The sequence below is a fragment of the Ostrinia furnacalis genome, unplaced genomic scaffold (assembly GCF_004193835.3).
Source record: "Ostrinia furnacalis isolate ACB-3 unplaced genomic scaffold, ASM419383v2 OfSCF2847, whole genome shotgun sequence".
Taxonomy (NCBI): Eukaryota; Metazoa; Arthropoda; class Insecta; order Lepidoptera; family Crambidae; genus Ostrinia; species Ostrinia furnacalis.
This window is the reverse complement of record NW_021133086.1, coordinates 80,575-98,320: the sequence shown is the minus strand read 5'-3', so window position 1 is coordinate 98,320 and position 17,746 is coordinate 80,575. Positions and strand designations below refer to the sequence as shown.

Genomic DNA, 17,746 nt, shown 5'->3' with positions numbered 1-17,746 from the left:
GTTGAACATAAATTGTATTTTTTATCCTTCCATGATCATTACATTCTACACAGTACTTCTACCTACTTAATCAACTCTTTCGTGATCTTGAGGTTAGAGATTGGACTGTCTCAACTTGGTTCTAATCCTAGAGAAAGTAATCTAAAACTTTATCAGGAAACTGTGAAATTGACAATAAGCTGGGTTGGAAATTGGACCCAGCACATACCTGTGATATTAGGATTTTTGCATTTGCCTCAGGTGGAAATTGACCTTTTCACGATTTCGTCAAGTTAAAAATAAAAGCTTGTAAAAAACCGATTCCATTTTTTAATTATTTAATTAAAACAAATAAACACTGACAAAATATGGGACATTGTGTCATCATGCTTGAGGTAACATAAGTGCAGCTCAAACTTGACCTCTTTATCCTGAGAATTCTCAGTAAGTGCAAGATTTTACAGCCATTGTGATCCTGGTACGATACGTTACGAACCCGTTCGTTAGGCCAACGAGCATTTGTCGTGTAGGATATTTCAAATGTTCGTTCGTTCGTTTCAGCCGAAAGACACCCACTGCTGGACAAAGGTCTCCCCCAAGGATTTCCACGTAGACCGATCTTGTAACGATTTAAATGTACTTTACATCATTTTGGTTGAAGGTGCTATATGATCTTTACGATGTAAACATGCATCTACAGAAACGTGTTACCCGTTAACAGTGAAAGGTAAACAAAAGTCACTGCAAGCAGTTGCAGTTTGATGACGTGATGTTAAACATGTATTTTAAAAAAAAACTGGCACGCAACCTTGCTTTTGTGTTGATCATAATCTGGGGTTTTCCTTGCATCCGCAAGCCACATGGCCCATAAATGGCTGGTCTACCATACTACTTTGATAAAAAAAGTAATTTACTTGAGTCTCCCACATAGATTAGAGCCTGAAAAGAAAGTACTCTGGAAAGGTCAGATATTATTGTCCGATATTAAAGGAAAGACGATATTATTATTTAGGTATAGAGCTGCATCATTTCAATATCTCATAAAGGTAAGTGGGGCACCATTCACAGAGAAAGTGTGTGGTCCGCTGACAATGCATTTCGTTCGTTTTGGGTTCATTGTTGGTGGTCAAATCGACTAATAATATCGAGCCTTTCAAGATACCCCACCTTCCTGATTTCTTTTTACCATTCCATAGAATTTGAGAAGAAAAACCCGCTGTATCGTTACATAACTTAGGTATGCGAACCTAATCTATGATAGTCAAAGGTTCAGAATAATAGAGATAGAGAGCGTGTACTCGTAGGTAAATAGGTACAGTCGTACAGTCGAGTTCATAAATATGTTAGCAGTGCTAATGTTTCAAAATATTGTCTAACGATCATATATTTGAATACAAACTCAAAAATAAATAAAATGTAATCATATAAACTGTTTATAAACATGTTGCGATAGCGCAGTATTGACCGCGCTACAATATTTTGAAATATTGGCACTACCAATATTTCAAAATATTGATTAATTTATGAACTCGACTGTACTGTACCTATCAGTATGACTGTAGGTACTAATTATTTTCGTAGTCGATAGTACCTAGTGCTATTATTTTCTGTATTATGCAATCCTTAAAGGTTTGCGTTCAAACACAGGCTTGATTTTAACCAGAAAGTTCTGCGAACTTGACCCCTTTTGTCGGCTTACTCCCGATTTTACTGTCAATTATTACAGTTATGCGACCAACACCAGTAACGGTAAATCTGAGGCGATTAATTATTTTAAGATTACACTGGTCAACAAAATTTTGTAACAAGAAAGGTGCTTGCTAATTTTAAATTACCTACCTACCCTCAATTTATTCCCATATTTATTTTGATTCCATCAGGTCTAGTTTTCGTGTTACAGCTACTACCACAAAATTAAAAATTAACCGTTTTTGTTTCACTTTCGCATTCAGAGAAATTGTTTATTTGAAGAGCGTAGTGTTTTGTTCTGTTTTTAGAGTTAAGTGATTCTTAAATAATGTCAAGAAAGTGCAAAAATGATCCTTACAAGTTGTTTTTTAATTTGTGGTGACATTACTTTCAAAACTCAGCGAAGGAATTTGACACCATTAGTAACTAAGTTACATAAACAGTTTTTTGGCTTTTCCATCGGACAACAAGACAAAGTGAGGGTTCCATACATCTGTTGTGTTACATGTGTGGGTCTTTTCACTGGGTGGGCGAAAAGATCTCGATCTATGCCTTTTGCAATCCCTATGATTTGGGCGGAACCAACGAATCACTCATCTGATTGTCATTTTTGTCTTACTGATACAAAAAAGGTATTACAATTAAACCAAAAAGTAAAATTAAGTATCCTGACCTGCCTTCAGCTAAAAGACCGATCCCTCATAGTGAAGATCTATCGGTAGTCCGCTACCAGAACCACCTCAAACTAGCGATCTGGCCGTTACGCCAAAAATCGAAAAGACACGTTGGATCCTGACTTTGAGGGCATATTTGTTGGCCCTCAAATCAGGGAAATTGATAAAAGCTAATATTAATTTAAAAAAAGCTTAGTAATTTAGAAAAATCAGCTTGGGAATCTTTCATGAAAGTAACTTCCAATTTTCTAGGAAATCACCGATCAAGTGACCATAAATGTATTATTGCGGAGCTTTTATCTACTTATAAGGCTTTGGCCTGTAATATGTCATTGAAAATACATTTTCTTCATTCATATTTAGACTTCTTCCCTGAAAATTTGGGCGCAATCAGCGATGAACGGTGAAAGATTCTATCAAGACTTCTACCATAGAAAAACGATATCAAAGCAAGTGGAGCCCACGAATGTTAGCGGATTACTGTTGGACATTAAAACGAGACATTTCTGAAGCAAAATACAGACGAAAATCATAAAAGGAAATTCATATTAAAGTTGCAATAAATCGAAATAACTTCTTTTTGTTGATAAAAATTCAAAATTTCTAAAATGTTATAAAACGGTATCACAAAAAAACTATTCGTATTTAAAACATTTAAATTGTATTTCTAGTATCCTTATCCTTGTCCTAATCATAACCAGACAAAAGTTTTCATGTTACATGCAAAAGTTGTTTTTTTGTTGACTAGTGTTATATCGTAGTTAACACGCTTTTGATACCAGCAGCCTTCTGTGTGGGCGCTGGAATAAAAGAGGTATTATTTTTACCTTACCTGATGCTGTTGACATGCCGGGTGCGCTCGCGCATACCAGTTTACTATAAACATAAAAGAGGATAGCGACCGGCTCTCATTGAGTCAGTCTGTCTCTGAGCCTCGCTGCAACGCAACGCGTGACCATTTACTTTTACAAAAATATCGCTTGTAACTGAGTAAAGGATTTATTAAATTACTTTAAATATTACTACGTTCTAAGGAGTTTCCACATAATTTTATCTACGAAGAAGAATACTATTTTGAGCAGCCATATAAGGACGTCTCAGGTGAGCTGTTGTTTGTGTATTACCTTAGGATAAACCTGTATGCATTTTAGAATACTAAACGATGTTTTTTTTTAATAAAATATAGCGTGCAAATGAAATTAACTTCGTAATTAAATTTACTGACGTTAATTATTTTCACCAGTTGCTGGTGTAGTTTTTTTTACAAATAGAAAAGCTTTGTTAGATTGCGATTTTCCCGAGATTTCCCACAGTTATACCTAGCGTATGAAATTATATAGCATTGTATAAGGTATATATGAATGTATTGTGTTTAGTGTTTACACGCGTTTACTCGCGGATTGCGCTAACTCACACAGGGACCGCTGGCCGGCGGTCGCTGATTATCATGCACGCTTTCTAATTTACTATGACGAATTTTCGCAAGAGTAGCCACAACGAACATCCATGTCGCTCTGATTTCCTATCCGCGTACTTATGTGGATCTACATAAGCCAATGTTTAGGATTAAATTCAGCTGCGAAAGTAACTGGCTACGAGCAGTTAACCTGTGGTTGACGCGAGTTACTAAAGAAGTAGCTATCTTATTCAACGGTATCTACGAGTAACTACATAGGAAAAAGATTCAGGAATTTCAGACATCCGGATTTCAAAGATTACGAATTCATGAAAAGTTTTCCAAAAGTTTTCTTAAAATTAATATCAGTGACAAAAACATGCATAATGTAGAGCCTAGTCTAAATTGCCTTAAACCTATGACCGGAGTATAAATGTAGAGTTTATTAATCGTGATATTTTTCTTTCCTAAATACAAGTATCTATTAAAATTAACATTAGGTTTAGGTTAGGTTAAATAGAGAAAGCTTCTAACAGACGTATCTACACAAAAAGCAAATGACTTTAGGTACCGACAAAATTTTACGACTGTACAATGTACATTCTACTTTTATGATAATTACAAATCTCAAATATTAGTTAGGAATTCATGAAATATAAGTACCTAGGTACCTACTCGTAAATGGATTATTATCAACCTTATTTATTTTCCAATAAATTCAGAAAACTTCAGAAATCCTACGTACGCAGGCAAGCATTGTTTATTGGACATAACATTAAATGCAAACAAATAACAATAAAATACACAATGAACAACCCCATAATTTTAAACCAGTTAAGTCCGGTGTGTAAATTACTAGCTACATGGTTTGAATCTTATATTTCCTAACTGTTAATAAGACAAAAACAACGAACACCTGAAGTAAGAAACTGGTACTTGACTGAAGTACTTGGTATTCGGGCAGCGCGCGTGTCGAGCCAGGCCGAGGGTCTTATGCAAACGTTACGTACCGGCACCGTCTGAGTGCTGTGGACCTTACGGGTAGCGAATAGAGGTTACATTAGCATATCCATTCAGTGGAGTTCAACATTTTGGCATAGTATATCGAAGCGGCCTCGGTATTCATCTCCAATATGAAGTGGAACAGCTGTCGCCTTGGAATTTTAAGAATAGGATGAAATGGCGGTTTTAGAGTATAGTTCTAACTATACTAATATTAATGCATGCTAATATTGTTTGTAAAATATTTAACTTTAATTTCGGGACTGACTGGACTGGAAGAACCAGGTTGGCATTTACCTGATTCATTAATCTAATTACTCTAAGCAACTTTTTCAAGTAGGGCAGGTAGGTAGAGTCGCAGTCGTACAGGCTACATCTAGGCTTGCAAAAGCAACCCATATATCCAGAGCCAGCCCAACACTGTAGTACCTACCTACTACTAAAATAATTATGTTTGAAACCACCATTCCGAAAATGAAAATTGATTTTATATCAGCAAATAGTTGAATATTTACCTACATATTAATAATGCGGGCAGAGTCATTATTACAGTCCATCCTTCACCCTCATATTTGTAATACGATTTTTAGATTAGCAAATATGCTTTCCGAAATAACTTCAAGGTATAAGTGATTCCGTTAAAATTTGGACTCCTTCGTCACGTATACATAGTAGGTACATATTATTTGCAGTTTCTTATATTTTCTCGTAATATATGTATACATATAGCCTACGACATTGCCTATTCAAAATCAAATTATTAGTAATGTGAAGGCCCTTTTCAGGGTGAATATACGTCCCAAATATGGCTTGCCCTACCATAACTTCAGGATAACATCAGCTGTGCTTGTTACCAAAAAGTTGTCGCTCATTTACCAGAATGAATTATCTGGATTGGGAATCCATCAAAAATCATGGTAATGTATCAAAATATCAGTAAAACAGGATTCTTAGCCATGTTCAAATGATAAGACGTAGTTATCGAGCTTAATGATGACCAATTTGTTTCTAACTTAAATACATTTAGCATACTTCATATTGTTCCGTGTGGTTTAAAAAGCTGGTTACCTTGTAACGAGGTCCGAGAGTCAATTTATTGAATGCACTGGAAACCCCGCCGGACGAAACGGCCACACAATATGTGACACTGACACGAATTTCGCCCGCGTCTGAAAAACCCATGATGTGATGATAGCGTAGAAAGCGTTGAGATTCGCCCCGATACGGTTGCGCAGTATGCGATTGTTTTTATTGTATTGTTCTCCGTCACATATAAATTTCTTTTGTTTTATCGTTTGATGTAATAAACATCACACAATCAATTTGGATTTTGTGTAAGTAGCTGAAAATAACTTGTAACTAACATTTACCTACAAGAGTATACAAAATATGCACTGCTAAATTAGAGAAAATAATAATAATCTAGCTTAGTGTGTAGGTACTTAGTAGTGGATGAGTAGATCAGGTCAGATCGTGCTCTTTAGAATTTGCGATGATTTTATTTATGTAGGTGCTTACCTAGATACTTTCATAATTTTTAACAATGAATTTTCACTTAAGTAACAGTTTAAGTCTTGATCTCTCTTAAACCTTCTCGTTATCCACCGTATATTATGTATATGCATGTATTTATGTAGGTATATATATATATATATATTTTGTATTAATTTATATTATAATATTTTATGTATTGTATTAGATTTTATTTTTTTGTATTTGTACTATTTTGCACCGCCTACTTAAATTCTCTGTTTTGTTTAATTTTCTGGTTAGCTGGAAGAGAATGCCACATGGCATTAAGCTCGCCTGTTGTACCACTGTATTTTTATGTGTGCAATAAAGATTTTAAATAAATAAATAAATAATAAGTATTGTCCTTAGTTGAAAAAACTTCTAGCATTGTGTCGAAGCGTTGTATTCGGATATTACTCACATTGACACGGTTTGCTGGTCCGGTTGTGTAACCGTCGAGCGATGACGTGAGTGTGACTTTCGCTGCTTCTCTGTTAATCCTTAACTGACCGTTTTCGATGGAAATTCCACTCTTTATTTACATCCGAAACAAGTAAATACCCAGAAACGACAAGGAAAAGTCCTTACGCTCAAGGGTCTTAAAACAAACGTCATATAAAGTTGGACTTCTCAGACTGGTACTTACCTAAATCATTTTTTGTTTACGAGGATTTGTTCGACTCTACCATTTAGTAATGCTCTGTTTTACTACGTCAAATAGTTATTTGATTCATATACTTATAAACACGTTTTCATAAGTTTATCGTTCACGATTCGTAACCCGTGGCTAATCCAAAATTGTAATGCAACGCATTCACGTTTTAAATGATTTCATTGAGGATAATTACATTTAACGGCTTAGATAAATTCGTCAGAGTGACTGCCTTACTTAATCATAATGCATGATATTCGGGATTAGCTTCTTTTATAAGAACGCTCAAACCTCGAAGCAATCTCAAGTTTATCATCATCGTCATCATTTCAGTAGCCTCCCCATTTTGCTGACCAATCAGGTCAAAGTCTATACTTGAATTTCAAACTTCAGGGTGAATCGAATTATACTCGTAGAATTTCTCTTCCTTAATTTTATATTTAGATCTAGGTACGTATAATAAATAAAATTACTAGTTATTAACCTAACAGTAGTTACTATAAAATTATTTACATATCAGGTTGTGGTCATGCATATGATCATGTAGAGATATGTTTAACACGAATAGGGAAATCCTTTGACGTGGTTTCTACTGCTATTTTATGCGGTTATGTCCTGTGATTTAGTAGGTGGTAAGTATAGTACGTGTTGTACACCTACTATTAGCTTTTTATATTTATAAAATTTCATTTTTCATATTTCTGTTTCAATAGGTATCATAATAATAATGAGTGACTGAAATAAATTGAAATAAAAAAAATACTCATTTCGCAAAGTAGTTACTTTGCAAATCAAAGTCAAAAAAGTTAACAAGATTGACAATGGCAGACTTATTGTAACTGGTCAGCAATTTTCTAAGTAAGTGTGTCATACAGACTGAAATTGAGGTGATTGAGACTGACCTTAGAAAGAATGATGAGCATTCGTGGTCGTGACATAGTTAATATTCGCTCATATTATTATTTTGCATTATGAATGGATGAATAAACATTTATTTGACACAATACATTTTGAGGACAAAGATGATAGAGTTTGACAGTCATATTCTTTGTGACCACTTTTAGTTTTGGTTAGCTATCAATAACATTTTAACGTTGTCTCATGGAAATTCTTCTCTACCTATTGTTGTTTGGTGAATCAGTGGTTGGACTGATAACCAGAAGAATGCAGGAATCCTACTATCTTTACCGTACCAGAATGATTTGTTGTATTTATTGAGCTTTTTGGACTTGTGATGATGAATGACTTTATGGGGACAAACATGCATAATTTTGTCGTTAAGTGTAAACGTTAGCTAGAACCAAAAATAAAAAATTAACGCTGGTCAATACTGGTTTATTACTCTTGAGACATGTCTCGGAAATGAATAAAAATAGTTATGTACCTATTTAATTATGGTATAAGAACGATTATTAAAAATCATTACTTCTCACGCTGATCTCGCAGGCGGTCGCTGGCCCCGCCCCGCGCCTGCGCTGCTCCGCAGCAGAGAAAGCGAGGTGAAATGTATCCCAGACGTAAACTTGGCTGCCATGTCATTGTTCGTTTGAAGTTAGAACTATATTCAATATCGTTTTACACAGAGCGAAAGCATAAATCATGATTTAGCAAAGAACTGGCCCACATTGTTTCGACAATAGTAAAAGGGTTTACGTAACAACGTGTTTTTTCCTTGAAAAGAAAATTTTCAGTCATTTATTTTAGTTAGTGTGTACCTATTTAGAAGAAAATTTCTACTTTATTACCAGATTACATAACTATCTATATCACAGAAATATAAAAGCTCTGAATACTTAGCTGTATGATTGTACTCGCTAGATATAGACAAATATTATTCAAATTAAGTACCTAATCCAAATACTGATTTGGAAATAATACCTACGTAGGTAAGAGGATTTACCTACTACGAGAAAATACTGTAATTCTCACTATCGCTGCGCAATTACTATAAACAGCTACTTCCATGAAAAATCCCCATTATGACTCAGTTGTATTTTCTACAAAACTGTAAATGTAACGATTACGTAAATTGCTCCATCAAGTGCAAGGTTGCATTGATAAATGTCAAATTACCTTGTTGCAGGTGCATCATGTTGAAGATAACCTTACTGGCGCTGATAGTCGCTTCGACTGTCAACAGCCAATGTTTTTACAAGGATGACTCATCGAAGAAACTGAACCCTGAAGCGCGGACGTCGCTGTACCGAGGGCAGCTGGCGTTTACATTGAACCTGTTTAACGCCATCAACGGAGCGGTCCCCGATGACAACATCTTCTTCTCTCCCTTCTCCGTCTACCATTCGCTGTTGCTAGCCTACTTTACATCGGGTGGACAAACTGAAAAGTCACTGAAGGAGTCGCTGCAAATTGCTGATAATTTGGTATGATTTGAAATTGGTTTTTAATTACAACTAATTAAAGATGTGGACTGCGATTCGTAGTCAACACGCTCTAATCTTAATTTCATGAATTAAGTATGCAAATATTTTTTGTTATGAAAAGTAATTTATTGATTGAGTGAGATTGATATAAATTAAACTTGAATTGGCGAGCACATTAGACTTGCAACACTAGTAACATTTAAACTGTTTATTTATGAAGACTTCTCTACATTCCAGGACAAGATAAACCTAATGACCGCGTACAAGGTGGACAAGCGGTCCCGTTCGGCCAACAACAACAGCGACAGCTATGAGTTCACGAACGCCAACAAGCTCTTCGTAGACTCGGAGCTGCGCGCGCGCCAGTGCCTGCTTGACCTCTTCTCGGACGAGTTCGAGGCGTTGGTATGGATGTTCTATTTTTGAAAAACTTGGTGCCAATACTATTTTTTAAAATCACACATTCTACGACTGGCGTTTGGACCAACGATGTGGCCAAAACGTGTGGAGCCAGCTTTAGTGTATTTTTAAAAGATTTAGGATCAGGCTAAGATCAGGAATCATGCTGCCTAGTCATCCGAATAGGTAGGTACCTACATTAATTCAGACGGCCAGTCTAGCGATTCCTTCATACAACTATTACCACGAATCGGTTAACGGGACTACTCGTATTAGTAATTTGTAAATATACAAATAAACAAATTACTAATATTCTTTTTTAAAAAACTACAAAGCTAAGAGTCACGGGAAATCCGAAGTGAGGGACGATTGTATTGTAGGTACTTAACACGCAACGCACGTAACCTGATTCATGCTTGACTAATATTTTTTACTTGTCATTATACCATTTTATTACAAAGTTTTATTTTATAGCTGAATTGTTCCTACCTACTGCAATGTATGAATACTATTTTACTACTACTAGACCGTGTTGAAACTTCCAAATCTGACTATCACATCACGACGCCTTGTTGATCACAATACAGATTGATTCCCCAACTACGAGCTCTACTATTCATAGCACATATTAGAAAACTGCTACGATGTAATATTGGAAGAAAAAGACAGTCAATTTACCAAATAAATATTGAACAATTAATTCAACTAACTAACCACATCTGTTGCAGCACTTATTGCATTGTTTTTGTTTTTAACTGAAAATAATTAAAGTACAATAACTTCTAAAATTAGACGTTATTACTTAATTATTTTATATTATAAATCATTAAGATTTTTATGATCTCCTTTGCAATGCTACAGGATCTTTATATGGGTTAACTAGCGGCCGCCCGCGACTTCGTACGCGTGGATCCCGTTTTACCCGCTTAGGGGTGGAGTTTCGTAAAATCCTTTCTTAGCGGATGCCTACGTCATAACATCTACCTGCATGCCTCAGCCCGATCCGTCCAGTGGTTTGGGCTGTGCGTTGATAGATCACTATGTCAGTCAGTCAGTCAGTTTGTAAGTCAGTTAGTCAGTTAGCTTTGAGTTATATATATTTAGACGTTGTAAAGAGACAGAGATTTTTAAAATATGTACCGAAAATTCCCTTCATGGCTACTGATTGTTAAAGTATTTATTACTAAATGCATTTTTATAATAGGTAATTTATAAAACGTGACATCTATGAGTGAGTAGTAAAAATAAGAGCAAAGTACTTACTTACCTCTACTTTTTGTATTCCAGGACTTCCATAACGACCCTAAAGGCGCTCGCGACTACATCAACGAGTGGGTGTCTCAGGTCACGAAGAACAACATCAAGGACTTGTTACCAGCTGATGGAGTCAGTGAGGACACTAAGCTGGTGCTGGCCAATGCTGCATACTTCAAGGGCGTGTGGGCTTCCAAGTTCCCCCAAGAAAGGACTAAAAAGGAAGCCTTCTTCGTGTCGGAGACCCGCCAGACTTTGGTGCCTTTTATGAAGCAGAAGGGCACTTTCCACTATAGTAAGTGACATAGATTGATTTTTTTTACATTTCTATCGACAAGAAGTTAAATTAAGTAATGTTTAAGTACAAGTTACCTATTTTTATTTAATGATAATATTTGAATAAGTTTCAATAGTTTATGGTAATTTTGCGTACAAGTGGCTTGCATAAAGGTTATAGTTCCAGGTAGATTCAGCTGCATAATACGTACCTACTACACGTTACAATTGAAAACAAATTCTCTCAGTGTCACTCAATTGAAATCGATTTCATTAATAAAATTTAGGGTTGTCATTCCATTAATAACCAAAAATATCAAATTCAAAATCTATAATAGTATGTAGGTATGCCCTCTTCAGAACACGTGTCCCAATATAGCTTGCCCTACCATCACTTGACTTTGGGACAACATATCGGCAAGTGCAGGGAAGAAAGTTTTCTGAAGTGTTACTTGAATTCAAATTCTACATAGCAAGTCCATAATGTAGAGTATCGAACATTTATTTCTACAATTTGAGTATGTTTTTTGCAGTGGTGAGCGATGAACTCGGCGCGCAGATCCTCGAGCTGCCTTACAAGGGCAACGACATCAGCATGTACATACTGCTCCCTCCCTACTCCATGAAGGAAGGTTAGTATAATATCTCAAAGTGTAAATTTTTGTAGTTTAGTATGTGATTGGTCAAATCCGAAACCAAAAGCGAAGAATACTCAAGTGAGGCCAAGTAATTTATAGACTTGATTAATCTAAGAAGGAAAAGAACCCGACCCTAATCAAATAATTGTATTCGTGTTTGGTTATTTATAGACATTACGCTTGACATCTGTTAGTAGAACCATGTCTTGATATGGTTCTACTTATTAACTTCATAAAGCTTTCATTACACACATTAAGTGAATTCAAAAATCAACTAATTATTACTATTTTAATGTTAGAAGGTTGGATATTCTCACACCCGTCGTGTATTCATTCCAGGTGTAACCAATATCATCCAGAACCTGACCCCAGAGCGTCTAGCGGCCGTCGTGGAGGAGAGCTACATGGGCCGCGAGGTCATCGTGGAGATCCCCAAGTTCACTATTGAGAGGAGCATGCCTCTGAGAGGGGTAAGTGTTAAAGAAATATGATAGAATACCTGTTTTTAAGCGCACCTGAAATAAATAAGTTCATAATTTTTTAAATCTAAACTTGATTGGTTGTAAAAATGTTACATTTTAATACAGGGTGGAAACGATAAGTGATCTCACTCGATTATTTCTAAACTATACAAGATATCAATAAACTAGTTACTGATTCTGAAAGTGCTTCATGAGCTCTATCAAACGGTATTAATAATAGGTTACAGAATAAACTGAATCTATCCGAAAATTCAATGTTTCCAGCTTCCATACATTTGGTAAAGTCACATTATTTAAAAAACTACACATGATATCGTAAAACTGATTACTGATTCTAAAAGTGCTTTACAAGCTCTATCCAATGGTACCAATAATAGGTTACAGAATAAACTGGATCTATCAAAAAATTCAATGTTTCCTTCTTCCATACATTTAGTACTACCACAGTCATGATACTCATCTCTTGACAATATTATAGCAAATAAAACCTAAAACAAATGTTTTCTATGAATAATTTTAAATACAATTTACGAGTTTATTTTAAGAGTAAGAGTTTATTATTAAATAAAAAAATTACACTTCTAATATTGTGTCTGGCATACATTTAGTATGGAAGTTGGAAACATTGAATTTTCAGATAGATCCAGTTTATTCTGTAACCTATTATTGGTACCGTTTGAAAGAGCTCATGAAGCACTTTCAGGATCAGTAACCAGTTTATCAATATCTTGTATAGTTTAGAAATAATCGAGTGAGATCACTTAACGTTTCCACCCTGTATAATCGAGTATCTAGATAGTTTGTTAACCATGGTATATGACACATAGTGTAAATGGGCTATAAGATAGTTCTTCAGTTGCTTGCTGGAAAGAAGATAATACTTCAAAGAGTATGTAAAATTTTTCGCGAAAACCACCCACAAGGTGGACCGACGACATCATAAAGGTAATAGGGATTACTAATGTTTGGCCAAAAAACGTTTCCCAAATTATCACATCGCAAACAACGTTTCGCAAATTTTCATTTGGCAAATTCTCATTTGGCAAAACAACTTATTGCAAACTTTTAGCAAATTATTGTTTGGCAAAGTATGTTTTGCCAAATGTTTCATTTGGCAAAAATATTTCACGATAAACTATTTACAAAATAATTTGATTGGTGCATAGAATGGATACAAATTAGCTTGTGGTTATAATTTTATTTAGTGGGCAGTTAATATAAAATTTGTTCTTAATTAATTTTCTTATTTCATTCTCTTTATCGAAATTTCCAAATGATTCATTCACAATAGAGGTGATTCTAGCGCTCGGCGGCCGCTGCCGCGGCACGCTTCGCTCGCCTTCGCGCATTAAGGGTCACTGTTCTAACCTAACCTAACCTACTATTTTCTGCAATACCTACTTTTTGCAACCATACTATTTTCTGAAATCTCTTTGTTTTACATAAAATTCTTGTGAAAACCATAATCATGTGCCTTATGGTTTGATTTGTGGGTAACGGTGGGTAAGTATGTGAGTGTCAATTTGACCAAACAAATTATTTGGGATATAATATTTGGCAAAATAAAACATTTGCTATATAAACATTTGCCAAGTAAAATTTTACCATATGATAATTTGACCAAATGAATTAGTTGCGAAAAGAACAGTTGCTAAAAGTTCATTTGGGAAATGAAACTTTGGCGATAAGTTGTTTGCGAAGTGAAATTTGGCGAAAAGTAATTTGGCCAAACGGAAGGATACCAGGTAATAGGTATGCGCTGGACGCAGGCCGCTACCAATAAATCAACATGGAAATCCTTGAGGGAGGCCTATGTTCAGCATTGGAATTTGGACGTCCTATGGCTGAAATGATGATGATGATGACTCGATAGTAATATCTATTACTAATCTCTATTTACTTACTTTTAGATCCTGGAGTCCATGGGCGTGGGTGACCTGTTCAACGTAAGCGCAGACTTCACCACACTGTCAGACCAGCCCGGCGTGCTCTTCGATGACGCCGTCCACAAAGCCAAGATACAGCTGGACGAAGAAGGTATGCTACCTCCTCTTTCCTTAAGGATCATAGTTTGAAGACTCATAGGTACACTTTCAGTTTAGCGGGTTCTATTTGATGACTAATCAGGTCAAATTAGAAAATAATATTGTTAAGGCTGGGTTACATCATCTTATTTTGACTTTAACAAACGTCAAAAATCAGTCAAACTCCATACAAAATACACCAGTTATCGTTATAGTCACGGTTAAAGTTAGGTGGTGCAACTTAGCCTAAACTTTCTTGTTTTTTAAACTGTCATGTCGTACCGTTAAGACTTAAAATGATTTTGTAATTAAATATACCTTTCTCCTAAAAATGCAGCAGACGGTATCCCGTCGTAGCACGGTAGTGGGCTGGTAAGGTATCTTACCAGCCCACTACCGTGACTTATTAACTTAGCGAGACATTGATTATGCTGTCGACATTTTCAACTTGTAATTTTAACATGGTGAGACAGCAAGTAACAACTTTACTCATTTCGTTTCCTTAATTTTATTTATAGCAAAACTGGTTTTTATAATTACTAACTGCCTGTAATTGAAATGTAGGTAGGTTGATTGATCGATATTGCAAAAAAGTTGCACAAATTAATATTAATAATATTATCAAATGCGTTTCGACACGATTATTTCTAAATAACAAAAAGCGTAAACCGATAGCGCCGTGAATTTCAAAATGATCAAATTAAAAAAATATATCTTATTGTTTTTATATCAGTAAGTACATGACCAAATCTTGCTTTTTTTCAGGTACCGTAGCAGCAGCAGCGACCGCCATCTTCGGATTCCGTTCATCCCGCCCGGCGGAGCCCAGCCGGTTTGTGGCCAACTTCCCCTTCGTATATCTGGTGTACGAGCGGCCTACCAGCTCCATCCTCTTCATGGGCGTCTACAGAGACCCCAAGAAGTAAACATTTAATTTAATAGTTCAGTATGCAGCTTGATAACAAACTTTAGGCTTAATCAGAACAGTAGAAAAAGATACTACGATTCAAAGATGGTAGATGTAATGTAGCACGTACTGCATTTTCGAAACGGTAGAGCTTCTAATGTCGTTATTTTTGAGTCTATCACCGTCGCTTATACTAGTATCTCTCTATGAGTAAGAGGGTTGAAAGGTCCTAGAATACTGAGAGCACCATTAGTAAAATACACGCAAGTATAAAAAGCTAAACTCAGGTTATGGATAGAAAAGGATGGTCTGAACATACTAAAATTCGACCATTATGAGGTTTGGTTGGATCTCTGTCTTTATCTTTAGGTACTTTTTTGTAAAAAAAGAAAGTACATGCCTACTTAAGCCTTTCTCTAATATAATATTTTGAAAGCGAATTAGTTTGATGCACTTGAACTAAACCAAAATTCCTGTATAATACTTACAGTTGTGGTATCACCACGTTTGGTGTTCATTGTCATTTTGATTTGCTTGAGTAACTTAAATAAGATTTGGAAAATATTAGTGTTATAATAAATATACACCTAAACAGTAAGTTTGCATTTTGAAATGGAACTGAAAAATTCATTATTTTCAAGATTCTTTAAAGGTTTTTTGGAATACTTAAGAAAGTATGAAAATTATTTATTTTGTGATTTCTTGAGTAGGTATTCATAATGTTGCAATCAAATCGATTTTGTATTTTCACAGGTTGTAAGTATTTATCGCTCTTTATTTTTTTGATAAGACTAATGTACAGTAGCGGCGTAAGGGGGGGGGGCGGTGGGGGCTGTCCGCCCCGTGTGCCAGGCATCAGGGGGTGACAAAAGTCGCGCAGATTAGTACTCACAGGCGCATCTGCATGACAAAGATCATGATACTTGGGTGCGATTGGTATCATTATAGCTGATTCGTACTAACATCTTTTTTCTTCAAGTCGGTAACTCAAAAATCNCCCGTGTGCCAGGCATCAGGGGGTGACAAAAGTCGCGCAGATTAGTACTCACAGGCGCATCTGCATGACAAAGATCATGATACTTGGGTGCGATTGGTATCATTATAGCTGATTCGTACTAACATCTTTTTTCTTCAAGTCGGTAACTCAAAAATCCTGGGGGGCACCAGACCTGACCATTCTGGGGTGATATGGGGGGGGGGGGGGGGGTGACCGCCCCGGGTGCCAAGCTATGCTACGCCGCCACTGCTAATGTACTCGTATTAGGATTATACCTATAACTATCAGTATAATGTTTTCTGGTTGCTATGATTTCTTATGATAAGAAAGTAAACACTTACCAAATTGCCGCACTCTGCATTATTATAAATGTACTAGTTTATAAGTACTTTAGGTATTTATATAAGTTACGAGCAAGTTTTAAGTTATTATTATTTCGGACTGTTTTAATAAACAATATTTGTGTCTTCGGACGATTTTGTAATTAAATATTTTATTTCAAAACCCTTATTTCCTTGAGATGACTTTACATAGTTTAGTATATCTGAACATTAGATATCTGGTACATATTAATATTAATAAATGAATTAACTTCTAGAAGAGTACGAGTTACCACTCGTTCACTTAAAATTTCTTGTTCTAGCTATCTGCAAAACACAGTCCAAAGTCCTAAATGTAGAAAGCTGAAAATTTGAATATTTGCTTTATTTTATGATGGAAATATCCACTATATAAAGAGTTTTTAGAAACTTTAACTTAGAATGATGGAAATGGAAGGGTAAAGGTCTTTGAAGGATATAGCCGCAGTTAAACCAAAGATCTTGAAAAACACATTTCACCGTATACCCTACCTATTTCCTCCTGTAGAATCAATCTTATACTTAATGCCTTACACCTTAAACATTTTGATTGACTGTTATTTCCAATTTATAGATTTATTGTTAACCACGAAGGTAATTATAAGGCTTCGACGAATTCGGCTGTGGATTTAAATATAAAATTGCACTAAGGGAGCTTAAATAAACTTTTATTATCTACCTGACTACAGTTTGAGAGGTTTTAGTTTTAACCCACCCATTGACTTATTTTTGCTGTAAAAAGAATCGCAAAAACTGCAATCGGTATTCTTTTTACTCCATTATTTGCAGCAAGCGTTAAGCTGTTTTTTTTTCGAATTAATTTAATTACACCGACGTCAGTCGTGTTAACGTGATCTCCGAAGTATAATTTCCTATATAATATTTTAAACTATTATGTTGCATTTTTTACTATAAAATTATCACTTCACGGGATTTATTGCAACAATATCTATTTTAACCATGACTCGTGCAACCGAGCCGAAACGTCGGGAGGGTAAATATTATTTACCGTTAAAATAGATATTGCAATAAATCCCGTGAAGTGATAATTTTATAGTATAATTTCCTTTTGGCCATTCTAGTCAGTTCAAGCTTTTTGGTCCATTTTGTAACTGGAAATCGAAC

General features: G+C 35.5%; 1 protein-coding gene across 1 annotated transcript; it reads left to right on the top strand.

Annotated features, from left to right (window-relative positions):
- Positions 1 to 3,245: 3,245 nt before the first annotated feature.
- On the top strand, positions 3,246 to 15,825 carry serpin-6 (serine protease inhibitor 6). Its single transcript, XM_028309957.1, has 8 exons — positions 3,246 to 3,443; positions 8,988 to 9,285; positions 9,523 to 9,690; positions 10,972 to 11,233; positions 11,748 to 11,846; positions 12,192 to 12,322; positions 14,245 to 14,371; positions 15,124 to 15,825. The coding sequence occupies exons 2-8, from the start codon at positions 8,995 to 8,997 to the stop codon at positions 15,282 to 15,284; spliced, it is 1,239 nt and encodes a 412-aa protein (XP_028165758.1). The 5' UTR covers positions 3,246 to 3,443; positions 8,988 to 8,994; the 3' UTR covers positions 15,285 to 15,825.
- Positions 15,826 to 17,746: the final 1,921 nt, after the last annotated feature.

What these genes read in the sequence shown, in the direction of transcription:
- serpin-6 (XM_028309957.1), top strand. Translation starts at nt 8,995, where the DNA reads ATGTTGAAGATAACCTTACTGGCGCTGATAGTCGCTTCGACTGTCAAC. An exon ending in TGCAAATTGCTGATAATTTG is followed by an intron (nt 9,286 to 9,522) that starts GTATGATTTGAA and finishes TCTACATTCCAG; the next exon opens with GACAAGATAAACCTAATGAC. An exon ending in GGAGCATGCCTCTGAGAGGG is followed by an intron (nt 12,323 to 14,244) that starts GTAAGTGTTAAA and finishes ACTTACTTTTAG; the next exon opens with ATCCTGGAGTCCATGGGCGT.